General features: G+C 48.6%; 2 protein-coding genes across 3 annotated transcripts in view; both read right to left on the minus strand.

Annotated features, from left to right (window-relative positions):
- Positions 1 to 2,798: 2,798 nt before the first annotated feature.
- CRYBB3 (crystallin beta B3) lies at positions 2,799 to 5,343 on the minus strand. Its single transcript, XM_082773891.1, has 5 exons — positions 5,148 to 5,343; positions 3,729 to 3,847; positions 3,489 to 3,621; positions 3,266 to 3,408; positions 2,799 to 3,017 (listed from the first exon to the last, which is right to left on the minus strand). Exons 1-5 carry the CDS (start codon positions 5,220 to 5,222, stop codon positions 2,852 to 2,854), a joined length of 636 nt encoding a protein of 211 aa, XP_082630017.1. The 5' UTR covers positions 5,223 to 5,343; the 3' UTR covers positions 2,799 to 2,851.
- Positions 5,344 to 11,139: 5,796 nt separating this feature from the next.
- Positions 11,140 to 27,691, minus strand: part of KIAA1671 — a 70,175-nt gene continuing 53,623 nt past the window's right edge. For both annotated transcript variants that reach the window (XM_082773787.1, XM_082773788.1), the window contains exons 7-13: positions 21,152 to 21,270; positions 16,956 to 17,211; positions 14,724 to 14,898; positions 13,230 to 13,357; positions 12,726 to 12,859; positions 12,470 to 12,553; positions 11,140 to 11,932 (exon numbers count right to left, since the gene is read on the minus strand). In XM_082773787.1, coding sequence (XP_082629913.1) covers positions 12,475 to 12,553; positions 12,726 to 12,859; positions 13,230 to 13,357; positions 14,724 to 14,898; positions 16,956 to 17,211; positions 21,152 to 21,270 — 891 coding nt within the window. In that variant the 3' untranslated portion in view covers positions 11,140 to 11,932; positions 12,470 to 12,474. The remainder of the gene's footprint in view (positions 11,933 to 12,469; positions 12,554 to 12,725; positions 12,860 to 13,229; positions 13,358 to 14,723; positions 14,899 to 16,955; positions 17,212 to 21,151; positions 21,271 to 27,691) is intronic.

The raw sequence follows: 27,691 nt of genomic DNA on the forward strand, positions 1-27,691 counted from the left end.
ATACTCCTGGCACTGAGCCCATGGCCCTGGGTCCGTGCCCCATGCCCGCACCCTGTACCCACTGCTGCTGAACCGCACCGAGGGGTGCAACGGACAGAGCAGCACGGCCCCAGGCTCCCGCACATCTCCCCGGGTTCTGCAGCAGCCCCAGGCCCCAGCCTGGCTTTGCATGGGCCAGGTCCCTGCTCTGAGCTGTTCATGGGACAGAGCCCCCGTGCCCCATGGAGGGGTCCCGGTGACAGTCCCAGCACAGAGCCACCTACGGTGGAGCTGCGGAGGGGCTCAGCCCGGAGCGAGGGCACGAGTGAGCTTGGGGTGGTCCCGGGATGCTCTCAGAGCATCCCAACTGCTGCTTGTGAGGCTTTTCCCTCAGTTCCTACTCAGTGAGCTACAGCCGAGGCATCCCAGCTCCGAGCTGCGTGCAGGTGGGAGCAGCGCTGCTGCAGGCCGGGGTGGAAACAAAAACAAAAAGGCGAGGACAAAAAGAGAGAGCTCTTACCAGTTGTACCAGTACCCGCTTGAGCCAGTGAAGGGCTGGGACCGAGAGGGGCAATTTATACTGCGCTGCAGGAGAGCGGTGCCCGAGCTATTTACAGCACGATTCAAAGCGGGAATGCAGGATTAAACCCAATGAAAACCGGGGTCAGCTGACGCGCCGCGGCCATTGTCTCCCCAAAACCCCAAGTCACGGAGTTATTTCATTAGCTTTCACATTCGAGTCGCCCGCTTTGTTGGGTTTGTTGGCAAGGAGATTTGGAGTTTGCCTGCATCAGCCGAATGCATGCCAAGACCCAGCCCGGCCCTTGCAAACAAAGCCCCCGCCAGCCCCGCTTCAGGAGTTTTGGAGCCAGGGACTTGATCCCTCCAACCAGCCGGCGCTGCCCCAGCGCTGGAAGCACCGAAATCTGCTGAGGTCGGCTCTTTCCTTGCGCAATAAAACTGCCCGGAGCTCTCAAACAGCCCCAAAACACCTGACTCTGCCCGGCTGCGCCTCCCCAGCCAGGGAGAGCCCCCGGCACAGCGCTGGGGTCCTGCGGGGTCCCTGGGTCTGGGGGCACAACGGGAGGGAACAGGGGAGCAGGGCAGCACTGGCACCCTGGGGGCACAGCACCAGTGCCAGGTATTGGGGGCCCCTTCCATTAGTCCCCTGCCCTTTTTGGGCCCCCCATGCAGTGCCTACAGCCACCCCCAAGGAGGGGACCTTCCCTTGTCACCCCAGCAGGTGTCACACAGCATTAGAGGGGCCCAGCCCCACTCCCTTCCGCACACAGCATGTCCTGGGGGGCCAGCCCCAGCCAAGTGCCGCAGCCCCCAGTGGTATCTCCAGCCTCTCCTCCTGCCCCAGGATCCCGGGGTGACCGCGGGGCTCCTCCACCAGGTGATTCCCATCACAGCCTGCCCCGATGCACGCCCAGCCCGAGGGCAGCATCACACAGGGGTCGGTCCCCACAGTCTGCAGCTGCTGTGGGTGCCCAGGGAGCCCCAGCCACGCGCAGCAGGGCCACACGGAGATGCAGATGCTGCAGGTGACCATGCAGCTCTGCAAGAAGTTGCTTCACACAACAGTCTCTTTTTGGCAGGTCTGCTTTGTGACCGAGTGCCCACCACATTTGCCAGCCCTGCTGCAGGACCCTGCTCCATCCCTGGTGCCTGGGGGCTGCGCAGCCTCACGTCCACCACCACCCCCAGCTCCGCGGCTGGTTCATGGGCCCCAGGGCCCAGCACAGGGCACTCACAGCCCCACGGCTGCCCCTGTGCCCCTCGAGGCCATCTCCTGTCCCTGCCAACAGCCCCAGACGGTGCCCATCTCCCAGCCCCATCCAGGGGAGACACAGACCCAGGGACAAAGCTTGGGCTGCAGCTCCCACCCCGTTCCCAAATGCCAGGGCTCGTGGCAGGGACTGCCCCGAGGCTCTGCCCCACTGCCTGGCCCAGCCCATGGCAGCCCCATCCCAGCCAACTGGGACCAGTACGGGGGGAAGCTGGGGGTGCCCCAGTAGAGCCCCAACTGTTCCTGGCTGGCCCCAGGGCCACGTGTGCCCCCACAGCCGAGGCTGCTCAAGGCTGTGCCATGCCCGGCTCCCTGCTGGCACCCCGGGGACTGCGCTGGGGCCAAGTGTGAAAAGCTGCAAGTTGTGGGTGCGAGGTGCTGGGGCAGCCCCAGGCTGGGTTAGGGACTGTGCAGGGTGCGGGGCTCAGCCCTGCCTGCAGGACAAGCCACCCTCGGGGGTGTGTGGGGGCCTGGCACCATCCAGGGATGGGCGATCCCATCCCTGGTGTGCCCCAGGACCCCCAGACCCCGCCATGCCCTTTGTTTGGAGGTGAGCCTGCTTCGCCCAATGCCCAACACACACGAGCAGCACTCCCACGGCCCAGGCAGATGTTTGGAGAAGGGGGGAAAAAAAAAATCCCAGCAGTAGCCCTTGGCAAGCCCCAGAGGACGGGCTCGGGGCACTGCAGCTGCCCCTGGCGCGGGGCCGGCTCTGTGCTGCCCTGCACACCCCGCACTCCGAGCCATGGCACCAGGGGCTGTTGGTTTTGGAAGGCAGCAGCCTTTACGCAACGCCGAGCGCTCGCACTTTGCACACTCCTGCTTTGTGCACGGAGGCTGGGCACTGCCACGGCCCCCTCCTCGCCCCACTGGAGCAGAGGGCTCAAAATACTGCACACACACACACCCCCAGCCCGCATCCAGCCCCCACCAGGCAGGCTCCCAGCAGCCTCCAGCTCAGAGCTTTATTGAGGTTTTTGCACAAAATAAACACCAAGGTCACGGCGCCGGCTGCAGCACACGTCAGCCTGCCCCCGGCGTGCCGGGCGGTGCTGGGGGCGCGGGGCCGGGGGGGGCCCCTCAGCTGTTCTCGAAGCAGCCCCGCTGGTGCCACTGCTGGTCCCGCACGCGGCGCACGGACTGGATCAGGGGCTGGTTGGCGTCCCACTCGTTCCAGTGCCGGTACTCGCCCTTCTCGAAGACGTGCTGGCGGCCCCGGTACCCCGGGTACTCGTAGCCCACCCACCTGCAGGACACGGGGCAGCGCTCAGTGGCACCGTGGGGTGGGGAAGGGCCCCCCATGCCCTGGCTCTGCTGCTCCTGCAGAGTCCCAGACCAGGAGCCAGGAGCCTTCATTCAGCCCCAGGGACGCTGCCCCAGTCCCCAGACCAGGGGACGATGGCAGGGTGGAGGGGGCTACCCCCATCCTGCTGCAGCACCTGCACCGAGCACCCCCACAGCCGCCCATGGACCCCCCGGTGCCGTGGTCCTTACGTTCCGTTCAGGGCCCTGACGCTGGCCACGCGGTCCTGGAAGCCGTGGGCCCAGAGGCTGGGGACGTCGTCGTCCACGATCTCCATCTTCCGCCCGGTGTAGCCCACGTTCTCAAAGAGGTGGATCTTGTGGTCGGGGCTGTCCTGGGGGACACGCTGTGAGGGGCGGCCCTGGGACTCCCCCCCCCCCAAGCCCCGCAGACCCCATCGCCGCCCCTACTCACAATCTGGAGGCGGCGGATGGACATCAGGCTGTCACTGCTGTGGCTGTTGGACCAGGAGTCCCAGCGTGGGTAGTCCCCCTTCTCCAGCACAAACTGCTCCCCGGCGAAGGCTTGGCGCTCGAAGCCCAGCCACCTGCGGGACGAGGGGGTCACGGCCACCCCTGTACGGGGACTGCACCCCAACACAAGGTGGGGACCCCCAACCCTGGGGCTGCTCTGGCCTCCGCCTCCCTGACTTACGGGCCGGACTCCACCTGGATGGAGCCAACCTTCTCCAGCTCCTTCTCAGCCACGTTGGGGAGCTCGTCCGTCAGCTCGCACCTCCTGCCCTGGAAGTTCTCCAGCTCGTAGATGGTGACCTGGGAGGGGGCAGAGATGGCAGCAGGCAGGGAAGGACACATCCTGCAATGCTGCAGGACCGCACACCCATGGCAAATGCGTGCACGGCAAAGCCAGGCTCTCAGCGGGCCTCGCACCGAGGTGCTGGGGGTCTCAGCACCACGTCCCCTTGCTGGGGACTCGGTGCAGGGACATTGCTCCTCTCGTGCTCGTGGGCGATGCTTGGCAGCCAGGCCCCAGCTGAGGGTGCTTGCTGTGTTTCAGCCGTGCCAGGCTGGAGCCCAGCTCCCCAGCAGCCCCGCAGGCACCGAGGGTTTGTGCCCTCAGGGCTCCGGGGCCGCTCGGCTGCGGTTTCCTGCCCTGGGGCCGGGTTCACAGCACGTCGCTTCCTCCTCAGGCTCTCACCGATCCTATCGCCTCCTGTGGCCTGCTCCGGCCCTGGGAACCAGCTCATTTTTTGGTATTTTCATCTCAAGTCCCAATGGGGCCATGGCTGGAAACCCCTGAGCCTAGGATGGGCGTTGTGGGGATGGCAGAGGATGGAGATGACACCCGTGGTCCTCGGGAACTTCTTCCAGCCCAAACCAGGAGGCAGCACAAGCTCCTGGCACCTCTCTGCCCTCTGGCAGCCGAGAGCCCCGTGTGCAGGATCCGCTCCCCTCCCAGCTACCACGGCCAGGAGCGGCTGTGCCCTCGTCCCCTGCTGGGGAAGGGCTGCAGCCCCTGCAGAGCTCCCGACTCATTTACCTCCTTCCCAAGCACCCAGCATTAGTCCTGCTGGCTGTCACACCTCTGCCCGTACAGAGACACAGATGACAGCTTCCCCAATGGTTTCTCAGGCCGCCCTTCGAGCTGTGGGGTTCGGTGGCACAGCCCGGCCCTGCCAATCTGCGGCATGGCAGCGGTGCAGATGCTGGACCACAGCTTCTCACAGACCCAGCCCAGCCTTCCGCGAACCCATGGGTGTGAGAATTGCAACCAGAAAAAAACACACGGGGAAGGACGCTGCTGCTCGCGCCGCCAGCCGTGACAGTGCTCCATCTCCTGGAGCGAAGCGCTGTGCAGAGTCGCTGGGAAGCCACAAACGCACGAGGAGGCATCTCCTCCTGCAGGCAGCTGTAAGGCAGCGGGGCAGAGCTGCCGGCAGCATGGACACGCTTGTCCCAGCAGTGGCATCGCCACCCTGCTGCGTTAGGAGGCCGCTTGCTTCGCCAGCCCGCAGCGCAGCTTTGCCACGGGCGAGACTTCGGCTCCCGCAGTGCTGCAGGGTGAGCGGCAGCACCGAACGGAGCCAGCCCGCGCTCGGTCGCCACCCCGTACCTTGTAGGTGCCACCGTACTCGCCAGCGCCCTCCCCAGTCGCCATCTGCTCGGGGGAACTTTGCTGCTCGGTCATCGTGCCTGGAAAACCGAATGGTAGGAGGTCAACGCGGCACCGGCTTTATGCGAGGCGTGAGTCGTTAAACCAGACAGTGCTTAGTAAAGAGGCTGAAGAACAGGTAGCAGAAAATAATGCAGTCTGTGCTGAGCAGGGCAGCTGCAGGCTCCGGCACTTCACGGGGATGCCCAGGGCAGAAGCACTCATGCATTTGCCATCCTCTCCCCCCTGCACCCAGTGCTGCTGCGCGGGGCCAGAGCAGCCTGGGCTGGCCCCAGCCATGCTCCAGGTGAGCAGGGATCCTGCTCCCACCCCGGGAAGCCACCCCAGGTGCTCGTTGAGCTCGTGTCTAAAAGCCAGGCCTGTTTCCAGCAGGGATTTGCCTGCTCTCAGCTCCCAGCGGCCGACAGCCTCCCCCGACCCCATCAGGCTGAGCAGCCCCTGGGGCAGGAGATGCCCCCAGCCCACGTGGGGCTGCGCCAGGCGGTGGGACAGCAGCAGGACCCCCTCTGAGCTCTGCCAGCAGCACCTGGGTCCTGCCTGAATGGAAACCCCAACCGAGCCCTCCTCCTGCTGCCACGCTAACGCAAGGGGTTCTGGAGATGTTAACAGGAGTAAAAGGCACAGAGCTCAACGAGTGCCCTTGTTATCGGCACCCCTGCAGCATCACGTCTTGCCCAGCACTAGCGCACTCGCCACCACACACTGGAGGCACCGGTGCCCCCCTAAAACCCCGTCCGGTCCCACGAGCAGGTCGCTACCTCTCCCGGCGAGCTCCTGCACTGGTGGCAGTGCAGCAGCCGTGCTATTTATGCGCTGCGGCTCAACAGGGCAGCACTTTGCCCGGACGCTGATGCAGCAGCCGCATCCACCCGATTGCGTCCGTGGGATTTCATCTCAATAGCGTGGGCTCACGGCGCACCATGGAAGCGTTGTTCAGATTTCTCCCGGCTGTCCCTTAAAAATGCGCCGCCCGATCTGCAGCAGATTAACGTGGAAACTCGCATCAGCACGTTCACGCTGCTTCTTGCCAGGTTCTCTGGAAAACTCTCCCATCAGCAGTAAAGGGGAGGGTTTAGCCTAGAAACAGGCGCAGCGCAAAGCAAAAAAAAAAAAAAAAGCAAAACATTTGCAGCTTGTTTGGGCTGGAGCACAACAGGGCTGTGCTGGTGCCCAGTGCAAGCCCTGACCCAGCAGCAGCATCGCCACCGCGTCCCCTCTCCCTCGCTGTGCCCTTCTGAGCCTCCTGCCCCTGAGCTCGAGGAGGTGAACGGGGCTCTGGGGCCTCATACGTGGATGGATTCATCTGCACAGGCAAAGCACGATCAGAGATGGGAAAAATGGGCAGCTGCTTTGCACAATGCCAAGCTGAGGAGCCTGTGCTGGGAGAAGCAGGCCCGATGCCCCGCACTCCAGGCTTTGTTCCACCTCCAGCAGTGCTGAAAAACTGGAGACCACTGACCCGGTGGCTGCGGGGTGCCCTGCCCCAGGGCTCACCGAGATCCAGGTGGAATCCCAGCGTTGGGGTTATCATCGTCTGACCTGCTTTTAGTGGGCCTTTTGAAATGAAGAGCTGGACCCGAAGCATTTAATGAAATTGCCAAAAAGCTACAGCCCTGCTTGGCCAGATCGGCCAGCCTGGAGTCTGTCCCGCTGCCCCAGGGCTGGATGCCTGCCCCTCTGCAACCTTGCCCAGGGGGGCCCACCCCAAGACAGGCACTCTGCTGCAATTCCTGCATCGTGCCCGCACATTTGAGACATTTCTGGACCCCCCTTGTGCCCACGGACAGCAGTTGAATGCAGTTTGGGTTTATCATTTTTTTTTCCCATTTTTGTCTTTGAACACAAAACCTCTTGGCTGTGAAAAATAAACCGATTTCTATACAGAAGGAGGACTCAAAGGAGGGAGTGGAAGGTGTCGATTTGTCTCTTTCACCAAACAGAACTGTTTCAGCAGCTGACAAACACGCAGCTCTCCTCACCAGTGTCCCCCTGCACACCGGGCTCTGCAGTGCCCACGACTCTCCCTTACCCAGACACCCAGAGCTTGCACAGGGGTGAGGCAGTTGCAAAAGGAACAGAAGGGACACGGGATCTCATTGATTTTCCTTCCTAACAGACCTGTTTCCTTTTGCTGTCAGTCTTTTAAGTCCCTTTGAGAAATCCTTACAGTGCATTGTTAGAAAATACTAATTGTACCATGCAATATACAACAGACAGAATAACTTTTATTACTTAGGAAATTATGTTGTACAAAATATTTTTTATAGCACAATATATTTACTGTGTGACCCTTATTTACATATTCTATAAGGCTACGTGGGACATAGAAAAAAATTATCTGTACAATAGCTCCTTTTTAAACAGGCTCAATACTGTCTTCACGTTTAATATGGAAAAAGAAAATCCATAAACCATTAGACCTCACCTCTCCTCTTCCAAATCCCACCAGTCAAGTCAGCAGTTACTGCAGGTGGTATTTTTGAGAAAACGTGGAGCTGAGAGGTTGCCTGCCGGGTAGGGAGAGGTGCTGACCCCCAGGAGCCATCTCCAGCCTCCCCCACAGGGACACCCACCACGCACGGCCCCGCTCGCACCAGCACAAGGCAGACCCAGGCTGGACCAGAGGCTCCCGGACTTGGTGGCCCCAGGGAAGGAGCCTCCGAGCATCAGATCCCCAAATCCATGCTAAAGCTCCACGGAGCCTTGTTTCTGCCACAAAAGCCCCGTCCTCCCTAAAATGCCACCCCCCCTCTTTTCCCATCACCCACGTGAGGGGTCACATTCGCTTTTCCTTCCCAGCACGTACTCGAGCAGATGCAGGGCGCAGAGCAGGACGTCGGTGTGGACGCATCTCACACACCCCATCCTCCAGCGAAACGAGCTGCCCCCAAGAAAGGGGCATTGTACTGTCTGAATTTGATATCTGCAGTAAATCATCAAACTCTTCACCCCACCACATGCATGGAGCACACTTGCTTTCTACAAGCAGTAGAAAGGGCAACAATACCGTAGGAGCAGCCACAGATACTTTCCAGGGTAAGGAATAGAGAGGTAAGTTCCTTTTATTGGGGCACAGATTTTAAAAGCTTTGTGTTTGTAACTATTTGCCTTAGAACAGCCCTGATCCCACTAAGGTATTTTGGTGTATCAGGTCTCCATGTAACGCCTTGACATCAAGCCATGGCCTCAGTTAACACCTAAGGCAGGAGGCATTATTTCAGGATTTTTTCACAAATACTTAAGGTTATAAATGGCTGCTGCTGCTCCAGATGAAATGGCTGATCAGCTGTTTGCACATCCAGACTTTACACATAGCCCATTTAACAGTTTGTCAGTGATAGCTACAAGTAATGGAGTAAAGCAAACTTCTGTGCAAGCAACCAGATGGGAGCCTTAATTCTGACAGAGCCACATTACAGAAAGGTTTCAGACTTCAAAGGCTGAAGAGCTGAGAGATTGCACCTTTCTCTGCAGGAAGTAAAACCAAAGCAGCAAAACTTTGAACAGTACTCAAAGCTATGTTGACTTTTAAAATGTGACTTTTCAAACAGAAAAGTGGAAAAAAGTCCACAACAGGGGTTCCAGTAAAAAGGAACAGAAAGGCTGTGAAAATCCCAAAGCGATGACTAAAACGGAGGAAGGGTTTCTGTTACTAGTAAGAAGAAACTGCAATCAGAAAAAGTATTTCTGAATTCCACAAACCACGTGCTTTCATCTTTTAAAGTGATGCATACGCTACTGATGCAGCTCTTTAAGGAAGCAGAAAAAAGCCTACCAGCTGCAAAGGAAGGGACGAGGGCACTGCCTTCCACTGGGAGTGCTGGGCTCTTGTGTTTATTGGTACTCGGACACTCAGGACAAGAGCTGGCACCTGCTCCAAGGCAGGTTCCTCTAATTAAAAAAAGCACACCTGAACAACGTGCTGCAGCTGAGGGCTCGTCCCACTTCATATGATCAGCAAACAGTACGTGGCAGGAAGTTCAAGTGCAAGAAATTCAACAAGCATTACTTAGAATTAAAATAAGGTGTATGACGTGTATTACAGTATGTTCTATCATTTATGGAGTAGTAACATGTTCATAAATCTTTTATTACACAGTGAGAACCCGAAAAGAATAAAGTAGATATTTGATTTTTATACAACATAAAGAAACAATAAAGCAGAAAAAACACTTTCCCATTCAACATTCTAAAGTTGCTTTTTAATTAGACATTTAAGCATTAAACATTTCTCAGTAGTAGGTTAAACTACTAAATACAGTAAGTTTCAGTGCATTGTCCAAGCAGATGTGGAAATGCATACACATTCAAAGGGCTTTGTGGACACCTAGCATTAATCCCCTCAGTTTCCTCATACACAGAGCAAATACTGCAGTTCAAGAATTCCTGGCCTTCATTTATCAGACCAAGAAACAGGAAATCCTCCAACTACTGGTAATGCAACACTGCCAGCTTGCTGAATTCTACACTTAGGCCTGTGTAAATATTCTTGTAAGCAGGGGAAATTTACCTGATTTCTAGATACTTTTTAAAGTAAGCCCCACTTCATCTGCATAACAAGAGGAAAGCATCGTTCTTCTCTTCTCTCACACACCAGAGGCTGCTGCTCAGAGCTGTGATGTGCCTGCGTCACACAGGATAGACCTGGTGGTACGCCTTGAATGCTGCCTTAAAAAATCCCAAAAGACATGTGTGCAAAGTTCAACTTAAAGATTTGCCTTTTCAGGGAAGGCAAGAAAATACGTGCAACTTTTAAAAATTTAGCTATGAGAAGCTCTTTTGCAGTCTGGTTGACTGCACTCAAAGGGAAGTCCATCTCCCATGGTCCAGGGCTAAAGCCACATGGAATGAAACACTGGGCAGAAATCTTGGGGGGTAATTTCTTAGTTGGTAGCAGAAGAGGATGTAAAATTGCAATGGTGGCAACAGCTCTGATATGAAATAGGGCAAAGCAGCAAGTAATTTATTTTTTTTTTTTACATAAGAGAATCATCCTTATTTCATCTCCATGAAGTACAGGGAGCTGCGACTGAAACCGAATCTGGGAGAGAGATGTGCATATGGGACTCGCCTCTTGACACACTGCTGTTATTTCCTGCGAGCAGACTGGGACTAAAAATCACCTCATCTGCGTCTCCTCCGCGAGAAGAATTGGCACATGGTTTTGGCAGCGACAGGCTCGATAGACAGCAGACCAGGCATGCCACTCTGGCTAGCAGATGCACCGTTGTGGCAACGCCACACGAATCCAGCTTTCTGAAAAGCTGATCATAAGAAAAAGGACAAAGAGTTCAAGTGCTGGTGCTTTATCTGTAGTCGTTAGAGGACCCGCCAGCAGGGCTGAGGAAGCAGGGAGCGGCTGCAGGAGGGCCCGGAGGGGAGCGCAGAGGAGCGGAGCGGAGCAGAGCTCATTTCTTAGCTCACCATTCCCCGCTGCGTCGTGAGAACACTGACACGAGAGAATAACCTCCCGTCCGGGGCTACATTTTTACAGGTTTACTGAAAAGAGCACTTATTTGGGGAAAGAATAAAGTGTGTCTTAAATGGAAATCTCAGTTGATATTCCAGAATCTGTATTCAAAGATGTTAACGTATTTGAGATATTAGTGATACTCATAACACTCGTGTTATGCATGAGACTACCTATACAGCTATTGGGACATCGGTCTTATCAAAAGAAGAAAAGTAAATCTGAGAAACTGAAGATCACATTTAGGTTATCCCACAAAATCAGCATAAAAATAAAAACTTAAAACTGGTATTTACAGGTTAACGAATAAAAATATGAAGTGGGACTATCCAAACTGCTATTAAAGTGACATTCAACAATTAACTGGAACCCTGATATGAGTAGAACATCCTCCCTCTTCCCTTCCTTTTTGTTATAAAAAACAGTATTTACATTTTTTATATATATATATATATATATATATATATATATATATATATATATATATGTATTTTTTTTAAAGAGAACTGGTTGACATTATTGCTTGATCCTTTTAGGAAAGACATTCCAATGAAGCAATTATTCCACATGCTGACAAAACACAGAATATACCACTTCAAGAGTGACAAAAATTAACAATTTGTTCATCTAAAAATTATATCGATCTGCTAGATCAGCAGATCACATGTAAATATAAGCCAATCAAAAATACATTTTACAAAAAATAATCAAGTCTCCTTTTTCAGTATGGCAGTAAACATAATTTGTTCTTTCACTCTCACCTTCCACAAATTTCATTCTAAATAGGAGCTTACTATATTTTCACAAAAAAGATAAATCTGATTAAAATTGTTATTTTCATAAACAAACACAAAGCCCAGCCTTACACCTAACACATCTACCAAAAGTCATACTTTTGAGTTGCTGAACGTATAGGTAGAAATGGAGTGTCTGTTCAACAATGAGGGGGACTTCTCCAGTGCACAGCACTCCTAGATCAAATATTACAATCTTCCAAGACTTTCTGAAGTGCTAACTATGAACCACAGGTTCTTCTTCCAGGTAGGTCTAAAGTGACTATCCTTCCATACCTGAAAAGATACAGCTTTGTATTTGACTATGAATATTAAGCAGCTTTCTCCACAAAACAGGAAGGCACCATGCACATAGCAGTTGAGGCAGGAAGCAAACAGCAGCAACATGACGTGAATTTTAAGTTCAGATGAGTTAAGGCTTCTGTTAAACTTCTTTATCTTCTTCTAGTTAGAATCACTATCTGCAAAGAAAGAAAGACACAAACTACTGAAGTAACTGTATGAGATGGTCAAGAAAGCAGTCAGACACTTCTCAGTATCTGCAACAGGAAAGCCCCAACAAATGTGTATTGCAACTTGTTTTTTTCCCATCTGACACACTAGATGTCCAAAAACTGTCCAGAATGCTGCTGAAACAGCATACTCCAAAGATTTCAAAATGTGTACAGGCCTCACTTATTCCATGACAGGCTCATTCTTGTTTGATGGAAGCACTATGAAATGGCAGCAGAAACGGACTGAGGGTTGTTAAAATAAAATTGCCTGCAGAGAATCAGTGAAAATGAAATCACCTGTGCATTTACCTTGTAGGAACACTGCTCTGCCTCAGCACAGATTTGCTTTACATTCCTGGATGCACATTTCATAGTAAGAGTCTGCTTTAATATTTATGCTTACAGAGTTGTCACAGCAACACATTAAGGAAACATTTTCTACTTTTCTTTTAATCATTACATGCTTTCATTCAGCAAAGCCCCTCTTTCCGTGTCAGAAGGTACCTTTTTCAAACCTGATTCTCATAATGGCTCTGTCTCTTCTTTGATTTCAGCTCCTTCAGCCACTGAGGAGATTTTTCTTCTGACCTAAAATATACAAAAACACTCTCCTTACCCTCTCATTATGAAAACTCATCACAGAAACAAACAACAAAAAAAGAGAAATACACGATTTTCTCTAAGGCCTCAGGAAGCCTGCTTGCATTATTTCTCTTCCACCAAAGCATTAGCATCTTTCTGGCTCATGGAAGTCTCTCACCTGTCCTCCTTCTCTACACTGGAGGGCAGTATTCTGCTACCAGGAGTTCCAAGCTGTGATTTAGGGGATTTGAACGGCTGAGCAGAACCTGTTTCACCAGGACTCTCTGACTCGTGTCTTTTTCGCAGTTGGGCCTGAAAAATAAGAAGAAAAAGGGTCCTTTTTATTTAAGGCAGCATTCAGACTTTCTTCGCAATGCAAAACAAATCACTCAGCTTTGTAAGAACAAAAAAATCCATGCCTGAAAGCGGTGAAGGGATTCCCTATAAATCTATGCGGTTTTGAATGCACGTTTACTATTGCAAAGCTGTTTATTTTTCCAAATCACTTAAAATTTCTATCCAACAGTTAAAGAGCAAGGAAGTACAAAAGTGAGAAAGATACCACACACACACACACCAAGCTGCACGGTCATCTTCAGCAGCATTCCTACTGCTATTCTTAGAGAGCATCTGCAGCTACTGAAACAGTAAGCCTGATCTGACGCGTTCTGCCTTTGCTCACCTTGAGAACAGAATGGTCCATTCCCGGAAATATGGGAAGTCTCTGAGAGGGTACAGAAGACAATCTCCCAGTACGCTGTGTCTTTTCTTCCTCATCAGAATCTTCCTGTTGCATAGTTTTCTTCTCTTCTAATCAATTGTTAAAAAAAAAATCAGAGGGAAAAAATTAGTCAGCAAGCTTTTCAACTCTATCTTGCTCTAGACCTCTGCCTCTATTCAAAAACTTATTAAGAGTAATATCAGTACACCACAGAAATGGGTTTAACACTCTGATCGAGATCAGCGCAACAAACACACTAAATACTCAGCAATAGAAAGGTTTCTTGCTGGCAGACAGGAGGGAGCAGAAGAAGGTACTCCTAAGCTAACAAATGCTGCTGCTTCTGAACATCTCAGCTGATCACAGAATGTGAGATCAACTTAGACTGGAAGAGACAGCTGAAAGTTATTCGTCCTACCCCCTGCCCAAAGCAGGGCTTTGGTCTGAGCTCGGTCTGCATGCAGCAGACATGCAGTGGTACAGTTGCCTTTACATGTACCAGGCCCTTTAGTTGATAATTATATTCCAACTTCCTGTGCAGCATATACCAAGGTTACGTCTTCAAAATATTTTAGGTCTGTTAGATCTGCACCAAAGCAACTTGCACATGCCTAACAGCATTTCCACTGATTAGGAGGCTACAGGAGAGATTGGTTTGACCACACGTTCTTCCATATATTCATAGGCTTTAAGGGAAAGCAGAAGTGGCAGGTCACAAAACTGACTTTTTTTAATAGGACCCCACAGTTACAAAAACATCTCCAGCCTCTCAAAAGAACATGCTACAAGACACTAAATATTTCTTTGGTCAGGGAAATATCAAAGAATATCTGCAGCGTGTATCACCGTAGCACCAAAGTGCTACAGGTATGAAGTCATGGATCTGAGTGCGTGCACTGAACCTTTCAATCACTTCCATAAGCAAGGATTTTCAATGCCTGATGCATTTCTTCATTGCATCCTAAATAATAGGACAGGCCATGAGGGAGGCGCTTTTAATAGAATGGATTCACAGGAGGTGATTTTTCCTCAGCTAGGCTTCTTTAGTCCTGTAGTACTTAAAGATGCCAGAAAGAAAGAACATTTCTGAGATATCCATAGAACATGACAAATTACAATTGCTCTTATCAAAACCATGCAGGTTTAGATGTAAAGAACAGGTCAGAGAATGCATCCAACCATAACAGTTTCTAAACTCCAAATTTTCTCCATGAACAAACTTATATCAGCTGCAAGAAGCTAAAGATTACATCCTGGTCTTTTGTAGCTCTGGCTAGCAGGGCTTCCTTCAGTCTGCAGACCCCAAGGCTTGATTCGGAGGATGACCCAGAGGTGGGAAGCAGCAGCTGTTGTTAGACCTTGATGCAACTTCAGGTATGTTACATCATTCAAAGAAAATCCCACCCTTACAGCCAAGCCAATTACAAACAAGTATTTCAGATAGTTGAGCCATACCTGTAGAATCTTTAAACATCCAGGTATTATCTGATTCTTCTGTCAAAGAAAATCTATTTTCAAACTCCAGCCCTCTGCTTCTTCTAAGAGAGTGGGAAATAGGAGCCCGATGGCGCCTCTTCTTGCTGAGCTGCACACGAGTTTTCAGAGCACTGGAGTCCAGAATAGTGGTTTGCTATAAAAAGAAACAAAAACCCTTATTTTCAACCAGACTGGAAATAAAAGTCATGTCCCTCCATAATGACTTCCTTCCCTACTTTAAAGCATTAAACCATTCAGTTTAATATATATATATATATAATTGTTTGATTACTATTATTGTAGTTACTTAAAACTATATTAAAGAGAATTTATGATGAGGATATGCTACATTGTGGCTAACTGGGTGCAATGCTGGTTCTTTGATCTCTCTTTACTGGATGTCTAATCCGCATGAATTAGTTTCACTGAATGAATTCATAAAACAGTAAGTGCAATAAATAGGATTTGGGTTCCTAAAGTGTTTTATGAATGCAGGCCTTGCTAGCTACCAGCAGCTGAAGGCCCATCAGAAGACTGGCATCGAAAGAGAGCAACTGTACTAAATTCTGCTGCAGTCGAGGGCTATGATTTAATTGTTCGAGCGGGTTGCCAGCCACAGAAATTTCAAGCCAGCTCACCAGGAGCAGGCAGACCACAAGGCAGTGTCACAGCATTCAGAAAATGTTTGTGATCAGTCATTTCAAAAAGCTCTGTGCACAACAGAAATGCAATTACATTTACAAAGCAAAAGGAGGAGCTGTATTTTTCAGTTTCTTAAAGGCAAGTTGTTAGAGACGTGCCTGCATTCAGCAAACATCACTCAGCCTCCTTCTCTTCAGAAGGTACGTTCTGTTTGTTTTTAAGACATTTCAGGTCAGGAATAAGCTACGCACTAAAACAGGGTATTGCCATCCATACATTAATCTGTTAATGTTTTTAACAAGACACCTTACGCTGCCCAGATTACTGCACGACATAGGGCCACCTCTACTACCTGCAGAAGCACTGACGGTCAGAAAAAACACCAGCCATTCGCGCTGCTACGCTTCCTTTCCAGAGCAGGGGGCCCTCAGGGTCTCCTGCCCAAGGGTTACTGACACCAAGGCCGAGGCGTTTGCAGTGAGGGAGCTCACAGCAGGGGGCTACCAAACGCAGCCTGCTCCTGAGCCTGGCTCCATTTCACAGCCCAAGTGGGCTGGAAGATGAGAGCAGCACCTGCTTTGGCAGAACACGGGCTGCTGCAGGTCCCCACGGATGGCACACCAGAGGAGAAGGGAGCTGGCTGGAGGCGCTTTCTGACAGCCCACGCAGGAAGCAGCTGTGATTTTAACAGCCAGTTCTGCTGCACCAGACCAAACTGCCTCCAGCACAAGCCTGCTTGCATCCCTCAAACGTTTTGCAGAGCAGTCTACTCATCAATTCAGAAGGCGTTGTGACGCTTCAACAGGCACGGCAGTGTTTCTGAGACCTTCCTAGCACCCGCATGATCCATTTAAGCTGGGAGCCTTGCCCTTACCAATGTATCTGTCATCAGACATTATATAATAAAAAACAAGTGCACAAACTCTTATTTGAGAAAAAACATAACTTCCTAGATGCTATACTGAATCTGAGAAATTAACAGTTGCATTAGTGAGCACATCAGAGAACACTAAACTTCATCTAACTGTATTGCAGAAACTGCTGTTTCTATACTAGCTGCAAGATTCTTAATTATGAAAATTCTTAATTATGAAAAAGCCTTTAAAAATGCAATTCTAAGCTTCTACAGAAACAGCCCAATTGTAAATAAGAAAAATATTCATAAACATCTTTATAGCCTTAAGTCTGCATGTCCCACAGCACAGCAATCACTAGCTATCTGGGTTATTTAATTACGCTTCTGGTGTTCATGGAGCCATTTAACTCTTCTGTTACAGCTCACTGAGGAGCAGACAGAGAAGCAGCAACGTTATTAAGCCATGGGCAGACATTACCAAGGCCAATAACTCACTGGAATCTCTCAAAACCTAAACCTTAGAGAAACTCAAAGTACTCCGCAGCTTCACTCAAACTTTTCAAGCGGGAAGTCAGTTGAGAAAATTTGATGTGATAAAGAAAAGGCAGAGGAAGACTGAGTGCACTTTGTGGAAAACATTTTGCAATGGCTAGTGCCAGAAACAGCCTGGTTAACAGAAAGAGAATGTCTCCTTTCCCATTCCGGTGACTCACATCAATGAAGGAGAAGTCAGTGGTCTTCTCATCAGGGTAGGTGTCTCCTGGAGGAGGTAAATCAGTCCCATCAGTAGAGTCCATGTCAGTGCTTGAGCGGTCCAAACTTGTGCTCCTTTGGTCTTTTGAGAAGTCATGGTGATCAACCAGGGAGGCAGGTTCTGTTTGGGAGGACAGTGACGATGGCTGGCTATTTGGTGGTTGCTTTCTTGTTGAAATGACATCGTTTTCTGATGACGGCGATTCAGGCACAAAGCTGCAAATTAAGAAAACAAAACCCATGAGACTTCAGGGTGAATAAATACAAGCAAGGCTATTTTGGATCACGTGTCAACAATCACAAGGGAACCCAACACGCTGAAGCATTTATGAACTGCTCCAAAATAGGGTCAGATCACGCAGGGTCAGACATGCAGCAATCAGAGGGGCAGGCCCCACACCACGCTGAAGGCAGACGCCCTTCCCTCTGGCTGCAGAAGGACCAGGCGCTCAGCCACCCTGTGCCCCTGGTGCGGTGCTCAGTGCTGGGGAAGGGCAGGTGACAAAGCCACTGTCACATCCTTGCCATCTCCCCACTCCAGGCGGTCACAGAGCAGCAAACCCAGCATGGTTTCTGCAAAGGGTCCACAGCAATGGATTTGTTCAGGACACAAAGATGGCAGCGATGATGAACAAAGGCCAGAACTGGACCTATCGCTGCCAGTAGCAAAGCCATCTCTGGAGGTATCAGCGGCAAGGCTGCGAATCCTTTTCATCATCACGACTTTTTCACCCACTTGGATTTACAACGTCGTAGATAACACATGTATGCAGATAAACTGCAATAATTCAACCACAGTGCATTTTTATTGCTTGGGGGTTCTTTCCCCCAGCACGAAGGCCCCTTCAAACACACACACAGACAAGACCAGCGAAATGGCAAGCTGCTGAAGAGCCCCCAGCAATTTGCCCCTGTGATGTACAGCAGCCGCAGACCGTCCACTTCGGCGCTGTGCACGTCTGAGAGCATCCTGAAGAATAACATCCTGTCTGCAGGCCTCAGGCAGAGCGAAGCTGCTAAAAGATTCTTCTCCTTGCTCTTCCAAGTCCATCTGAATGTTTATCAACACACACTTTATCTCACACAATCACCACTGGATCACGCAGCAGCGTTAGGGGCTCGTCCATGCGCTCCGCTGGGGATGCTCACCCTGTTCTGTCCCAGTGCCAGACTGGGTGGTTTTTTAGCAGGGCTGCTAAAGGAGACTCCAGTTTAAAAACAAAATCTAAAGCGTTTAGGGAGTTCAGCTTTTTTCTCTGCTCAGTAAGAGTCTTTTGTTGCTGAGCACCTTTTCTCGAGGCAAGTATTTAGGAAAACTGTTCTAAAAACACAACATCTGAATGCACCCGTATGAATAGACGCCTGTTTTAAACAACAGACCTTGGTGCTTGATACAGCCCGCAGCGACGGCAGTCCTGGGAGGAGGAAAGCACTCGGGAGCCTTTGCTGAATAACAGCTCTCTACCGAGCAGCAGGACATGATATAATTTCCAGCCTGGCACAGAGGATACCGCACAGAGGGTTCCAGTACATGAGTTGGGCAAATGCCTCTTCCCTCCTCCAGCAGTGGGCCCCAAGATAATTAAGAAATGGTACTAATGAGCTCCAGGGGAAGTTTTTGTCTCGCGTTCTTTACCTCGAATGATATTTGGTTTCTGCAGCATTAGGCTCTAGATCCTCTGAAATATGGGAGAATGTAGAGAGAGGAAAAAAGTGGCAATCTGGAGATTTAGCACCTTTAGGGGAAATTAAAATGTATGATGGTGATGTTACAGGATCCGCTCGGATTTGTGCATCTCCAGAAAGCCCCTTCTGCAGCCCGGGACTTAGCTAGTACAACTCAGTGCAGTTTTTCAAAAACTGAAAATATCTGGGAGAAAAAAATTTCTCACTGAACTTACTCTGTCTGGTGGTTTCTAATTCACAAATCTAATGGCTTCTCCTTCAGAGCTCCTGCACAGTCACAGCAGCGCCGCATGCTAACCACCGTGGCACAGCTAATCACCACACATGGCAAGGATAACTCGAGCACAAACAATCTGCTATGCACAGTGGATTCTCCCATCTGAATAGCAAATTAGGGGGAAAAATCCTTTCAGAATAACAGTCAAATATAGACATTTAAAACATGCTTTCAGCTCTCATTGCTGAGATGCATTATCCATCTTCTCTCTATTGCTTAAGGCTTCTGATTTTATGAGTATGCCTTTCTATATTGTACCTATTAAGCTACCAACACTGCTCAACAGGTTTCACTTACAGGTACTTGCACTCTGAAAAATTATCTTTCACATAGTTCACAGAGATATCAGCAGAATGGTTATGACACACATGCAATGGGTTGAGATCAATCTTCACTTTCGATTGCAATTGAATTTAATTAGTTCTAGCAGGAGAGTGCTGAGACCACAGAGAACGCGTTGCTCCATCGTGCGAACTAAGAACCAAGAAGCAAAGGAATGCTACTTTTCACAAGAAATTGGAAGTGCCTCCAAAGCAGGGGGCTGGTGACACTGTTGTGACCCTCCTGTCCCCAGAGCAGCTCGAGGGCAGCACTGCCCCTGCAGCACTGCTCTCACAGACACCAGCCTAATGCAGGGCTAAAGCAGAGCAAGGGCATGGCAAAGTGCTGGGGCATCACTGCAGGCATCGATATGCTATAAAACAGTTGGAAACTAAACATTTACTACCAAGGAAACAAAATTCTAGGCCATGGTGATTAAGAGTTCGATGCTTTAATAACACTGATTTTTTATGTGGTGTTTTTCTTAGCAGGAAAAGTCTCCCGGGTTTGAAATAGCTGTCTGCTTTGGAGCTGAGACAAGCACCTTGGTGAGGAAACTGATGTCAGAAAATGTCCATAAATTACTAAAATCACAGTTAATTTTACAGAAGAGTTAGATGTTGGCATGTCACTGTCAGCTTGCTGAACTTCGAGCTGAAAGCTACCCTGCCTTCACATGCAATAAAATATTTATAACCCACAGCTCTCAAGTGTAAAACACACCAAGCATAACTGACATTAATATCTGCTATAAGATTTCAACAAGTATAGCGTTAAGGAGAGCAAGGAAAATGCTATTTTCAAACTACATTGAGCAGATAAGATATTGGCTCAAGCAGGGCAGATCAAGCTGAATGCACAACAGCTGAAGGAGAAGAAAAGAAAAAAAATCACACGAGTGCTCTAGGTTGATTCCATTGAGTGGTTTTAACACCAGAAAAGCATCACTGATGCAACCTCTCATTCAGCTGGTACCCCATTTCAGCCTCCACTTCACACCAACACACTTCCAAGCAGCTGGGATGTGGGCATCGCATCCTAACACTTAGCAGGGGGACTGCAGGTGCACCGTGATGCCACCCTGGGGCCTGACCCCGTGCCCAGCATTTGGGGCACCAGTTTCAAACTGGTTCTGGCCCTCAGCCTGCCAGTAGCACAGGTTTTAAGGCAACACTAATTGGTATGGGAGAGATCAAATTTATAATAGTAAAAAACAGTAAAACAACTCCCCCAGCTGTTAGGGCACCCTGCCTGACCACAATCAGACCACTTCCTTATCCACCTGAGAGGGAAAAGTCAGACAACTTTAGCAAAACCTTTGCACAACCCTGGTTCTACCTGTGTAGACTCACCTATCACACAAGCAGGTAACTACTGTCTAGATGTGAAAACATACATTTTGAGTTATAGTTACTAAAACACAAATACAAAGCATACAGAAGTTACACTACCTATGTTAATTTAGTCAAAGCCATTTCATGTATTTAAACTCAAGAAAATTTATTTTTCTCCATATATTCTACCATTTTAGCACTAAAAAATAACATTTAGCTGGTGTTTCACACACCAGCAGACTTGTTAAATCTATTCCAGTCCAAGCTTTTTTCAGCATTGCCTACAATTTGGTGATACTGCATTCTCCCTGGGGGATGGAGTTTAAATTTCCAACCTTATTGCTGTTTGCAGGTAGTAAAGAAATTTTTCTTCACCTACAGACTAAAGAAACTTTACAGTTGTGTGCTCCTGTTTCAGTGACTGCAAAAATCCATACGTGTATGCAGGCACACTCGATTTCAACAATTTCAACAATTTCTTCTCATTAACCAGCTAAGGAAAAATTTGTGTGTATGACGAAGGGACCTTGCTTCTTACCTGTCCCCGCTGTGCCGCTGCTCGTTCCAGGTACCATACTGGCTGTCGGGCTCCTGCACAAGCGTGTCTGTGTCCTTCGCTTCAGGGGGCTGTCTGGAGAAGCACTGCTTCAGCTGATCCTGCAACAAAGCAATGGACACAGTTCCTCATTCCTTTATCCCTTGGCTAACTTGACTTACTGATTTTAATTAAAATGGCATTTTTGAATCTAGCAGTTAAAACTTGGACAAGAGAAAAGTGAATGAATTTAAACATGGAAAATAACTGTGAACCCAGAACAATGACTGTATATACAGTGAGCAGTTTTCCTGGGCAAACCACCAGGCAGGAACCAACTAGCTAGTTATAAAATTCCACATTGCTTTAAGATTGTTCTTATCTTGGGTTGCACAAAGGCTTTAGAAGCACCTATACAAACAGAGAATTCTGCTGGGACTACACGTAATCTCCCTCAAACATATAGGTGAAGCGTCAACTCGCTTCCTGGGTTTAATGAAAGTCTTTTTTTTTTTTTTTTAAGCTCTTTCTTTGGAAGACCTTCAAAATAAAAATCATAAATAAATAAATAAGCATAAGGCCAGCTCCTAGAAAGCCTTTGACAAATTGAAGTGTGTTAATGTAAAGTTTAAATACAACACACAAAGTAGGACAGACTGCAGTGCTTTTTTTCCTTGTGTTCTACTCTGACCTTTCATGTCTCAAGTAATTATTTTATGAAGGCAGCAGATCTATGAAATAAAAAGGGAATCAGTGCATCTAAGGGCCCTTCCCTTCCAGGGGAGAGAAATGGGTCGGCTGCTGCTGGCACCCTAGATTTGCAGCAGACCAATGTTCATTTGCTCCAGAACGTAACACCGCTGTACTTTTTTCTCGCAGTTGTATTGAGTTAAGAACCAAAGTTACATAGTTACTGAAATAATACATTGTGTGGATAATTAAACACGTTGGATCCTTTTGCATCCCTGAACACAGGCACAGCTTTTAATGACATATCAACTGCTGTCAGATGAGGTCTTTGTAAGCAAAGATGACATTGTTTTCTACCTGTACCAGGCCTTTTCTCCCTTTAGAGGACAAAACAAACAAAAAAAAACAAACACCCAGCAGAACGTGCTGTGGAAGCTACCAACACAACTGCTTCAGCTGATGGCAGCCACGTCTGCTTCTCTGAACAAGAGCAGTGCGGCCATTCAAAACGAAGAGTGGCAGCACCTCTTAGCACATCAGGAACATTTCTGCAGCACTGTGGGTTATCGCTTCTCCTACAGGTGCCGAGTCTAAAGCTCAGTAATTCCCTTTGCTCTCTCTTACAATCCAGCCACGCTATTTCTAGGCATCGTGCACATTTATGTCGAGCAGACTGGCAGAGCTCGGTGCCTTTATATTTGGAGCCTCGATCATCATCAGGCTCGTCACAGACACTGCAGAAGGGGCGGCACAGGCTCTGAAGGGAGCCCCCCCCCCCAGCAGCACTGCGCCCACGCCGGGGCTGACGCAGGCGGCGGGCACGGAGCCAGCACCGGGCACTGCGCGAGCACCTCCAGGCCCTGAGCTGCTGTGTGCCCTGCTCCCAGCACGGCGTGCTGAGCTCACCCACCAGCATGCTCTGACCAGAGGGTGCTGAGCACTGTTACCTGTCCACGAATATGTACCTGCCCACGAATTGGTGGCCTGATGCTAGAAAAGGGCACCGAGAGGAAGGCTCTCGCCGCACACAGCCAGCCGGCACTGAGAAAGAAAGCCTCAGGCAACACACGTGAAGCAATGAGAGATGAGAGCACTCAAGGAAGGAGGATTCCTTAATGCTAAAAGGTTCTGGGAAAGAGACTGCCTCTTTTCTTGTGTCTTTAGTTTTGTTAACCTGAAGAACGCCACTTTAACATTATAAAATACTGATGACTCAGGGTAACTACCCACACCCATGCTGGCTACTCAAATTCTAACAAACTGATTACTTCCCCAGCCCTACCATCAGCAGTTGCCATTTCCTAGTTGTATCATACCCTTTGCTATTGACAAAGCTGTCTATTTTAATGCCAAGTGAAATAAAACAATAAAAGGCTCTACTAGTTATTCCAATGCGCTGTTACTACACAAAGTCAAACGTTCAGTTTGTAAGACTCGAGTAAACGCTCATTTTGTGAGTTACATGGAATGGATTTCCTGCTTTTTGCCTTCCAGATGTTCCCACAGCCTCCTAACTCCCTGGAAGCAATCATTACCCTTCACGTGTACAAGGAATCACAGAACATCCTCAGTTGGAAGGGACCCCCAAGGTTCATCGAGTCCAGCAGCTCCATATACACACATGCCCAGCTGTAAGCTGAGTTGTGAGATTTTTCAGTCCATTTTGGGTACAAGCCCTCAATGCTGAGCAAGGCGGCTGCTTCCCCTAGCAGCCAGCTCGAGGGGCTGGGAAATGGCCCTGTGCTTCTTGGAAGCCGCGGGCATTTCCTCGTACTTGGCTGGGGCACGTGTTTTGGTTCCCACACGTCCTCTGTAGCTTCACACTTCACTCCAGGGGCTCCACCAACACTCCTGGGCTCAGCTTTCTTTTTTGAATTTGGCAAATTCAGTCTTAGGGAAGGCTCTAGCGAGTGCCAATTGTTATTCTCTGTCCTTCCTGCTGTCCATGCTAGCTCAGCTTTTTTCAATTGGGTGCTTGTTATGAAATCTTTTTAATCCTAATTTCGCGTTACGTGATACCTGATTCTTGTAATTAATGCGTGCAGACAATTGATCAGTTTCTGCCCCTTTCTGCACAGCAGCTGCGTCTATAGCAAGAGCTGTGCCTGCAGCATGGGACAGCCTTGGTGGCAGCACAAGCAACTGCACAGGGCCCTGCCTGATACCCCCAGCTCTTACGGCCACAAACTGCAGACGAGCCAACAGATGCAAGCACATTAGCCTTTTGGACAGGGAGAGAATATTTCCCCCATGCCACAGCTAAAGTGCATTATCTCTATGCACAACATCCACTGTATTGCTGGCAATTCCTCACATTGTTCCCAACTAAAAACATCATCTAAAAAGCTCAAAAACAGGAATGGGAGCAGCAGAAAAAGAGCTACATGTACTGTACTTGGGGCACATTGTTTATGAAAGTGTAGTGTTATCATAAGAATGATGGTTGTAAGGAGAAAATATGCACGACCCAGATAATAATACCATTCCAGCTGCAACAGGAACTAAATGCAGACAAATGTATCACTCATCTGAAGTTTCAATAATTCTTATTAAATTTTACACTGCAAACAAACCTGGCACATATTCTTCAGTTTGTGGTAGCGTTTTACCTGCCATTATACAGATTTGAACTTTTGGATGTTTTGGATGTGGTCTCATAACCAAAATGACAGCTAACTCTCAGACAGGAATTCTCCATGCTATAACGAAAAGGAGTCTGAAATAATTTTACTTCTTCTGTAGAATTGTGAGTTTGAATTTGATAAAACAAACTGAGAAATGCAAATGTAAGGCGTTAGATGCTCCAACTTCTAGGAAGTTGTGACTGGACGTAACAAAACATCACCACACGTGGCTCCTGGAGGAAGGCACCTCTTTCAGAACAGGGTCGGACATCCCTCCCCGCGGCCCCATTCCAGGGCAGGGGTTAAAACATGATTGAATGGTTTACGATGCTCTTTTATGACTCATTGTCCCACGCAGCCCCTGATGATGTCTGGAAGCATCACTGCCTGACACAATACCCACCTTAGCAAGCAGTGATTCCAAGAAGCTGATTTCCTTCCAGTAAAAGCATCGTTACTGGGTTTGGGGAGCTAACTTTCTATCAGGCTAAAGAAGTAACTAGAAAAAATAAGCATTCCAGCAAGTCTACAGATCCCTCCTCAGGCCTCAGCTCAGTAACTACAAGTTTACTTTTAATAAAAACAGTAGAGGTTTTTTTGTTGGTGGTTGTTTGTTGTTTTCAAAAGGCTGATTTTCCCTACTTCCATCCTCTTTCAGCATCCATCCTCTCTGCATACTTAATAGCTGCTATCTTTTTTTTAATGCCAGTCAAAATTGCACACATTCTCTGAGAACTGTACATAAGCACTGTATTGTTTTGTAGCTGAAATGCTTTTAGACACAAGCAACTCAAGATTAGATTATACAGATACATTTGCTGGCCTTAACATTTTGGTTGGAACAGCTTGGTGTTGCTGACAAAGAGCATGAATGAAGAACAAACAGCAATTACAAATTGAAGGCTTTAAAACATGACAGTCTAGGGAAAATAATGCAACTTGCTGAATGCATTGTGAGGTTTTCCAGGTCTGCCACGAGGCCGCTCCACCCCACGCCATGGTATTGTAGGCGCTCTCGTGCCCTAAGGCTGGCTCTGCCCCAAGTACAGGGGAAGAAAAGGAGGAAATACTTCCAGTATGTCCTGCTCCTAAACACGGGCAATTTCTGCTTCATTCTTTGCTCTGTAGCCTAAATCTTGATTTTAAAGATCACTTCTTCAGATGGATGAAAATCTGTTTTGTTTAACCCATAAGCTCCACAGAAACAGAGATCCTGCGAGATGGAGAACTGACACGTTTGGCTTTGACTTCTGTTGCCCTTCACAGATCTGCTCTGAGCATGGATTTTATCTTATCTTTTTTCTGTAAGAGAGAATTACCCATTATTAACTCAAACTTCTGTAAATATCTGGGGCCCATTCTCTTTCCTCATCTATCCCTTGGAAGAAGAGACCAAGTCTGAAAGACAAGGTGTCCGACCCATGGAGCTAGGCCAGATGCAGCCATTTCCCTGATGAACAGAATGTGTCTGATACAGGAAAAACAGACGTTTCAAAAGGAAAAGACATTTCAAAATTAAAAAATGGGGCCTGCTCTCATCTTGGCACACAAGATAAACCCAAATTAAGAACCATCTTATTTATAGTCACAGAAGGCATACAAGAAAATGCATCCCCAGTCAAATAAATACTACTCCCCATCCAGTAATGCAGTAATTCTCCAAGATTTGATCTTTAACTTCATAATTCTTACAATAGCAGCCAAGATAAAATCAACTTAATTTTCACACGAAATAAAACAGCAGAGCAGTGCAACCAATTCACATCGAGCTCTGCTGCTTCTAAAACGAGACATGATGGTTATGGCTCTTTCAGCACTTACTCCCTTGGAATTAAGCTGCTTTGGGCAATAGTCCAGGATTGATTATTCCTGTAACTTCCCATTCCTGACAATGATGCACACACAATATTGCTCCTGCCAGTGCAAAAATTATCCGTAACTAAGAATGAAAGCATATATTTATGTGAAACACTCTTTTCACACCGATGTGAAATAAAGACCTGGCACATGAGGAATGCCAGTTGAAAGAGATCTCACGAGTCAGAATCTGCACAGACAGTTTCAAATATAATCTTTGTTTGCAAAACAGACTGAGATATCAGACAGCCAAAATGACACCCCACAGCTTGAAGTGCAAAAATGAGAAGTTAAAATCTACTGGCGCAGAAGGAATATGAATAGGTAATTGCACAAAGGGATGAAGTTCTGACCATCTGCCTCATTAACACTAAATTCAAAGAGATTTTTTTGCCTTTTTTTAAGAAAGCTAATATATATATAATATAGAGATGTATATATAATTATATATATGTATTTTTTAATTTTAGTAAAAGGAGTCAGAAGTTTGGTCAAGTTGCCCATATTGAGAACACCCCCACCCTCTAGGTGTGTCACTGCACTCAAGGATAGTTTACAAGTCCCAACAAATCCAGGAAACTACCCCAATTGTTCCCCAGCAACATGCAAGGAAGGTGCCGATTATACCTTATTCTATAAAGATTTTAATCTATTATTTCACAGTTGACCCTGCTTTGAACAGGATGGTGGGCTAGATGACCTCCAGAGGTCCTTTCCAACCTGTATTGTTATACGACTATTTTAATGATTCTAAGGCTTATCACTAGAAGGTAAACTATATATTTTGGATTGCTAATGAAATTAACAGAAACATCAAGAATATAATACCATATATTTAAAGAAAAAAGCACCAGGTGGGCCTTAGAAAGTACACAATATATTTGCAATGTGTGTTTTTTCTTTCTAAGCATCTAAACACCGACAGAGGAGTAGTAAAGCCAGCCTCAGTGGAATCAGCACCCCGTCGTTTCCATGGGTACTTACTATCCGGCGAATGAGTGCTGCCCACAAGGAGTAAGTCATGGCTCGAGACCAGCGCTCCGGTGCTTCCTGGCAATCAGGCAGAGGATTTACCAGCTCGGGCTGAAATAGCTTCTGAAGGGAGCAGCTGCTGCAGGGCAGCACCCAGCACACTGCTGCCTCCCACCCCACCCCACCCCGCGTCCTGCGGCCACAGATAGCGGTTCCAGGAATCGTGCGCTTTCCTTCTGACCTCACCGAGGAGGGAGGTTAAAGGACCTCCAGCGCAGGCTCCACCCAGGCGAGGACGGCCTCCCCAGCACCATCAGCACCCTACAGATACCCTCAAAGTGAGGGAGACCTGGAGAGCAGGGCTAGGAGCAGTCCCAGATGTAATGGGATGAATCAATAT

The sequence above is a fragment of the Aythya marila genome (assembly GCF_965140915.1).
Source record: "Aythya marila genome assembly, chromosome: 17".
Taxonomy (NCBI): Eukaryota; Metazoa; Chordata; class Aves; order Anseriformes; family Anatidae; genus Aythya; species Aythya marila.

Bases quoted from the DNA above. Each gene is read 5' to 3' on its own strand.
- CRYBB3 (XM_082773891.1), bottom strand. From the start codon at position 5,222: ATGACCGAGCAGCAAAGTTCCCCCGAGCAGATGGCGACTGGGGAGGGC. The intron at 3,409-3,488 runs GTGAGTAGGGGC...CGTGTCCCCCAG, and splicing joins CCATCCGCCGCCTCCAGATT to GACAGCCCCGACCACAAGAT. The intron at 3,018-3,265 runs GTAAGGACCACG...CGTGTCCTGCAG, and splicing joins GTCAGGGCCCTGAACGGAAC to GTGGGTGGGCTACGAGTACC.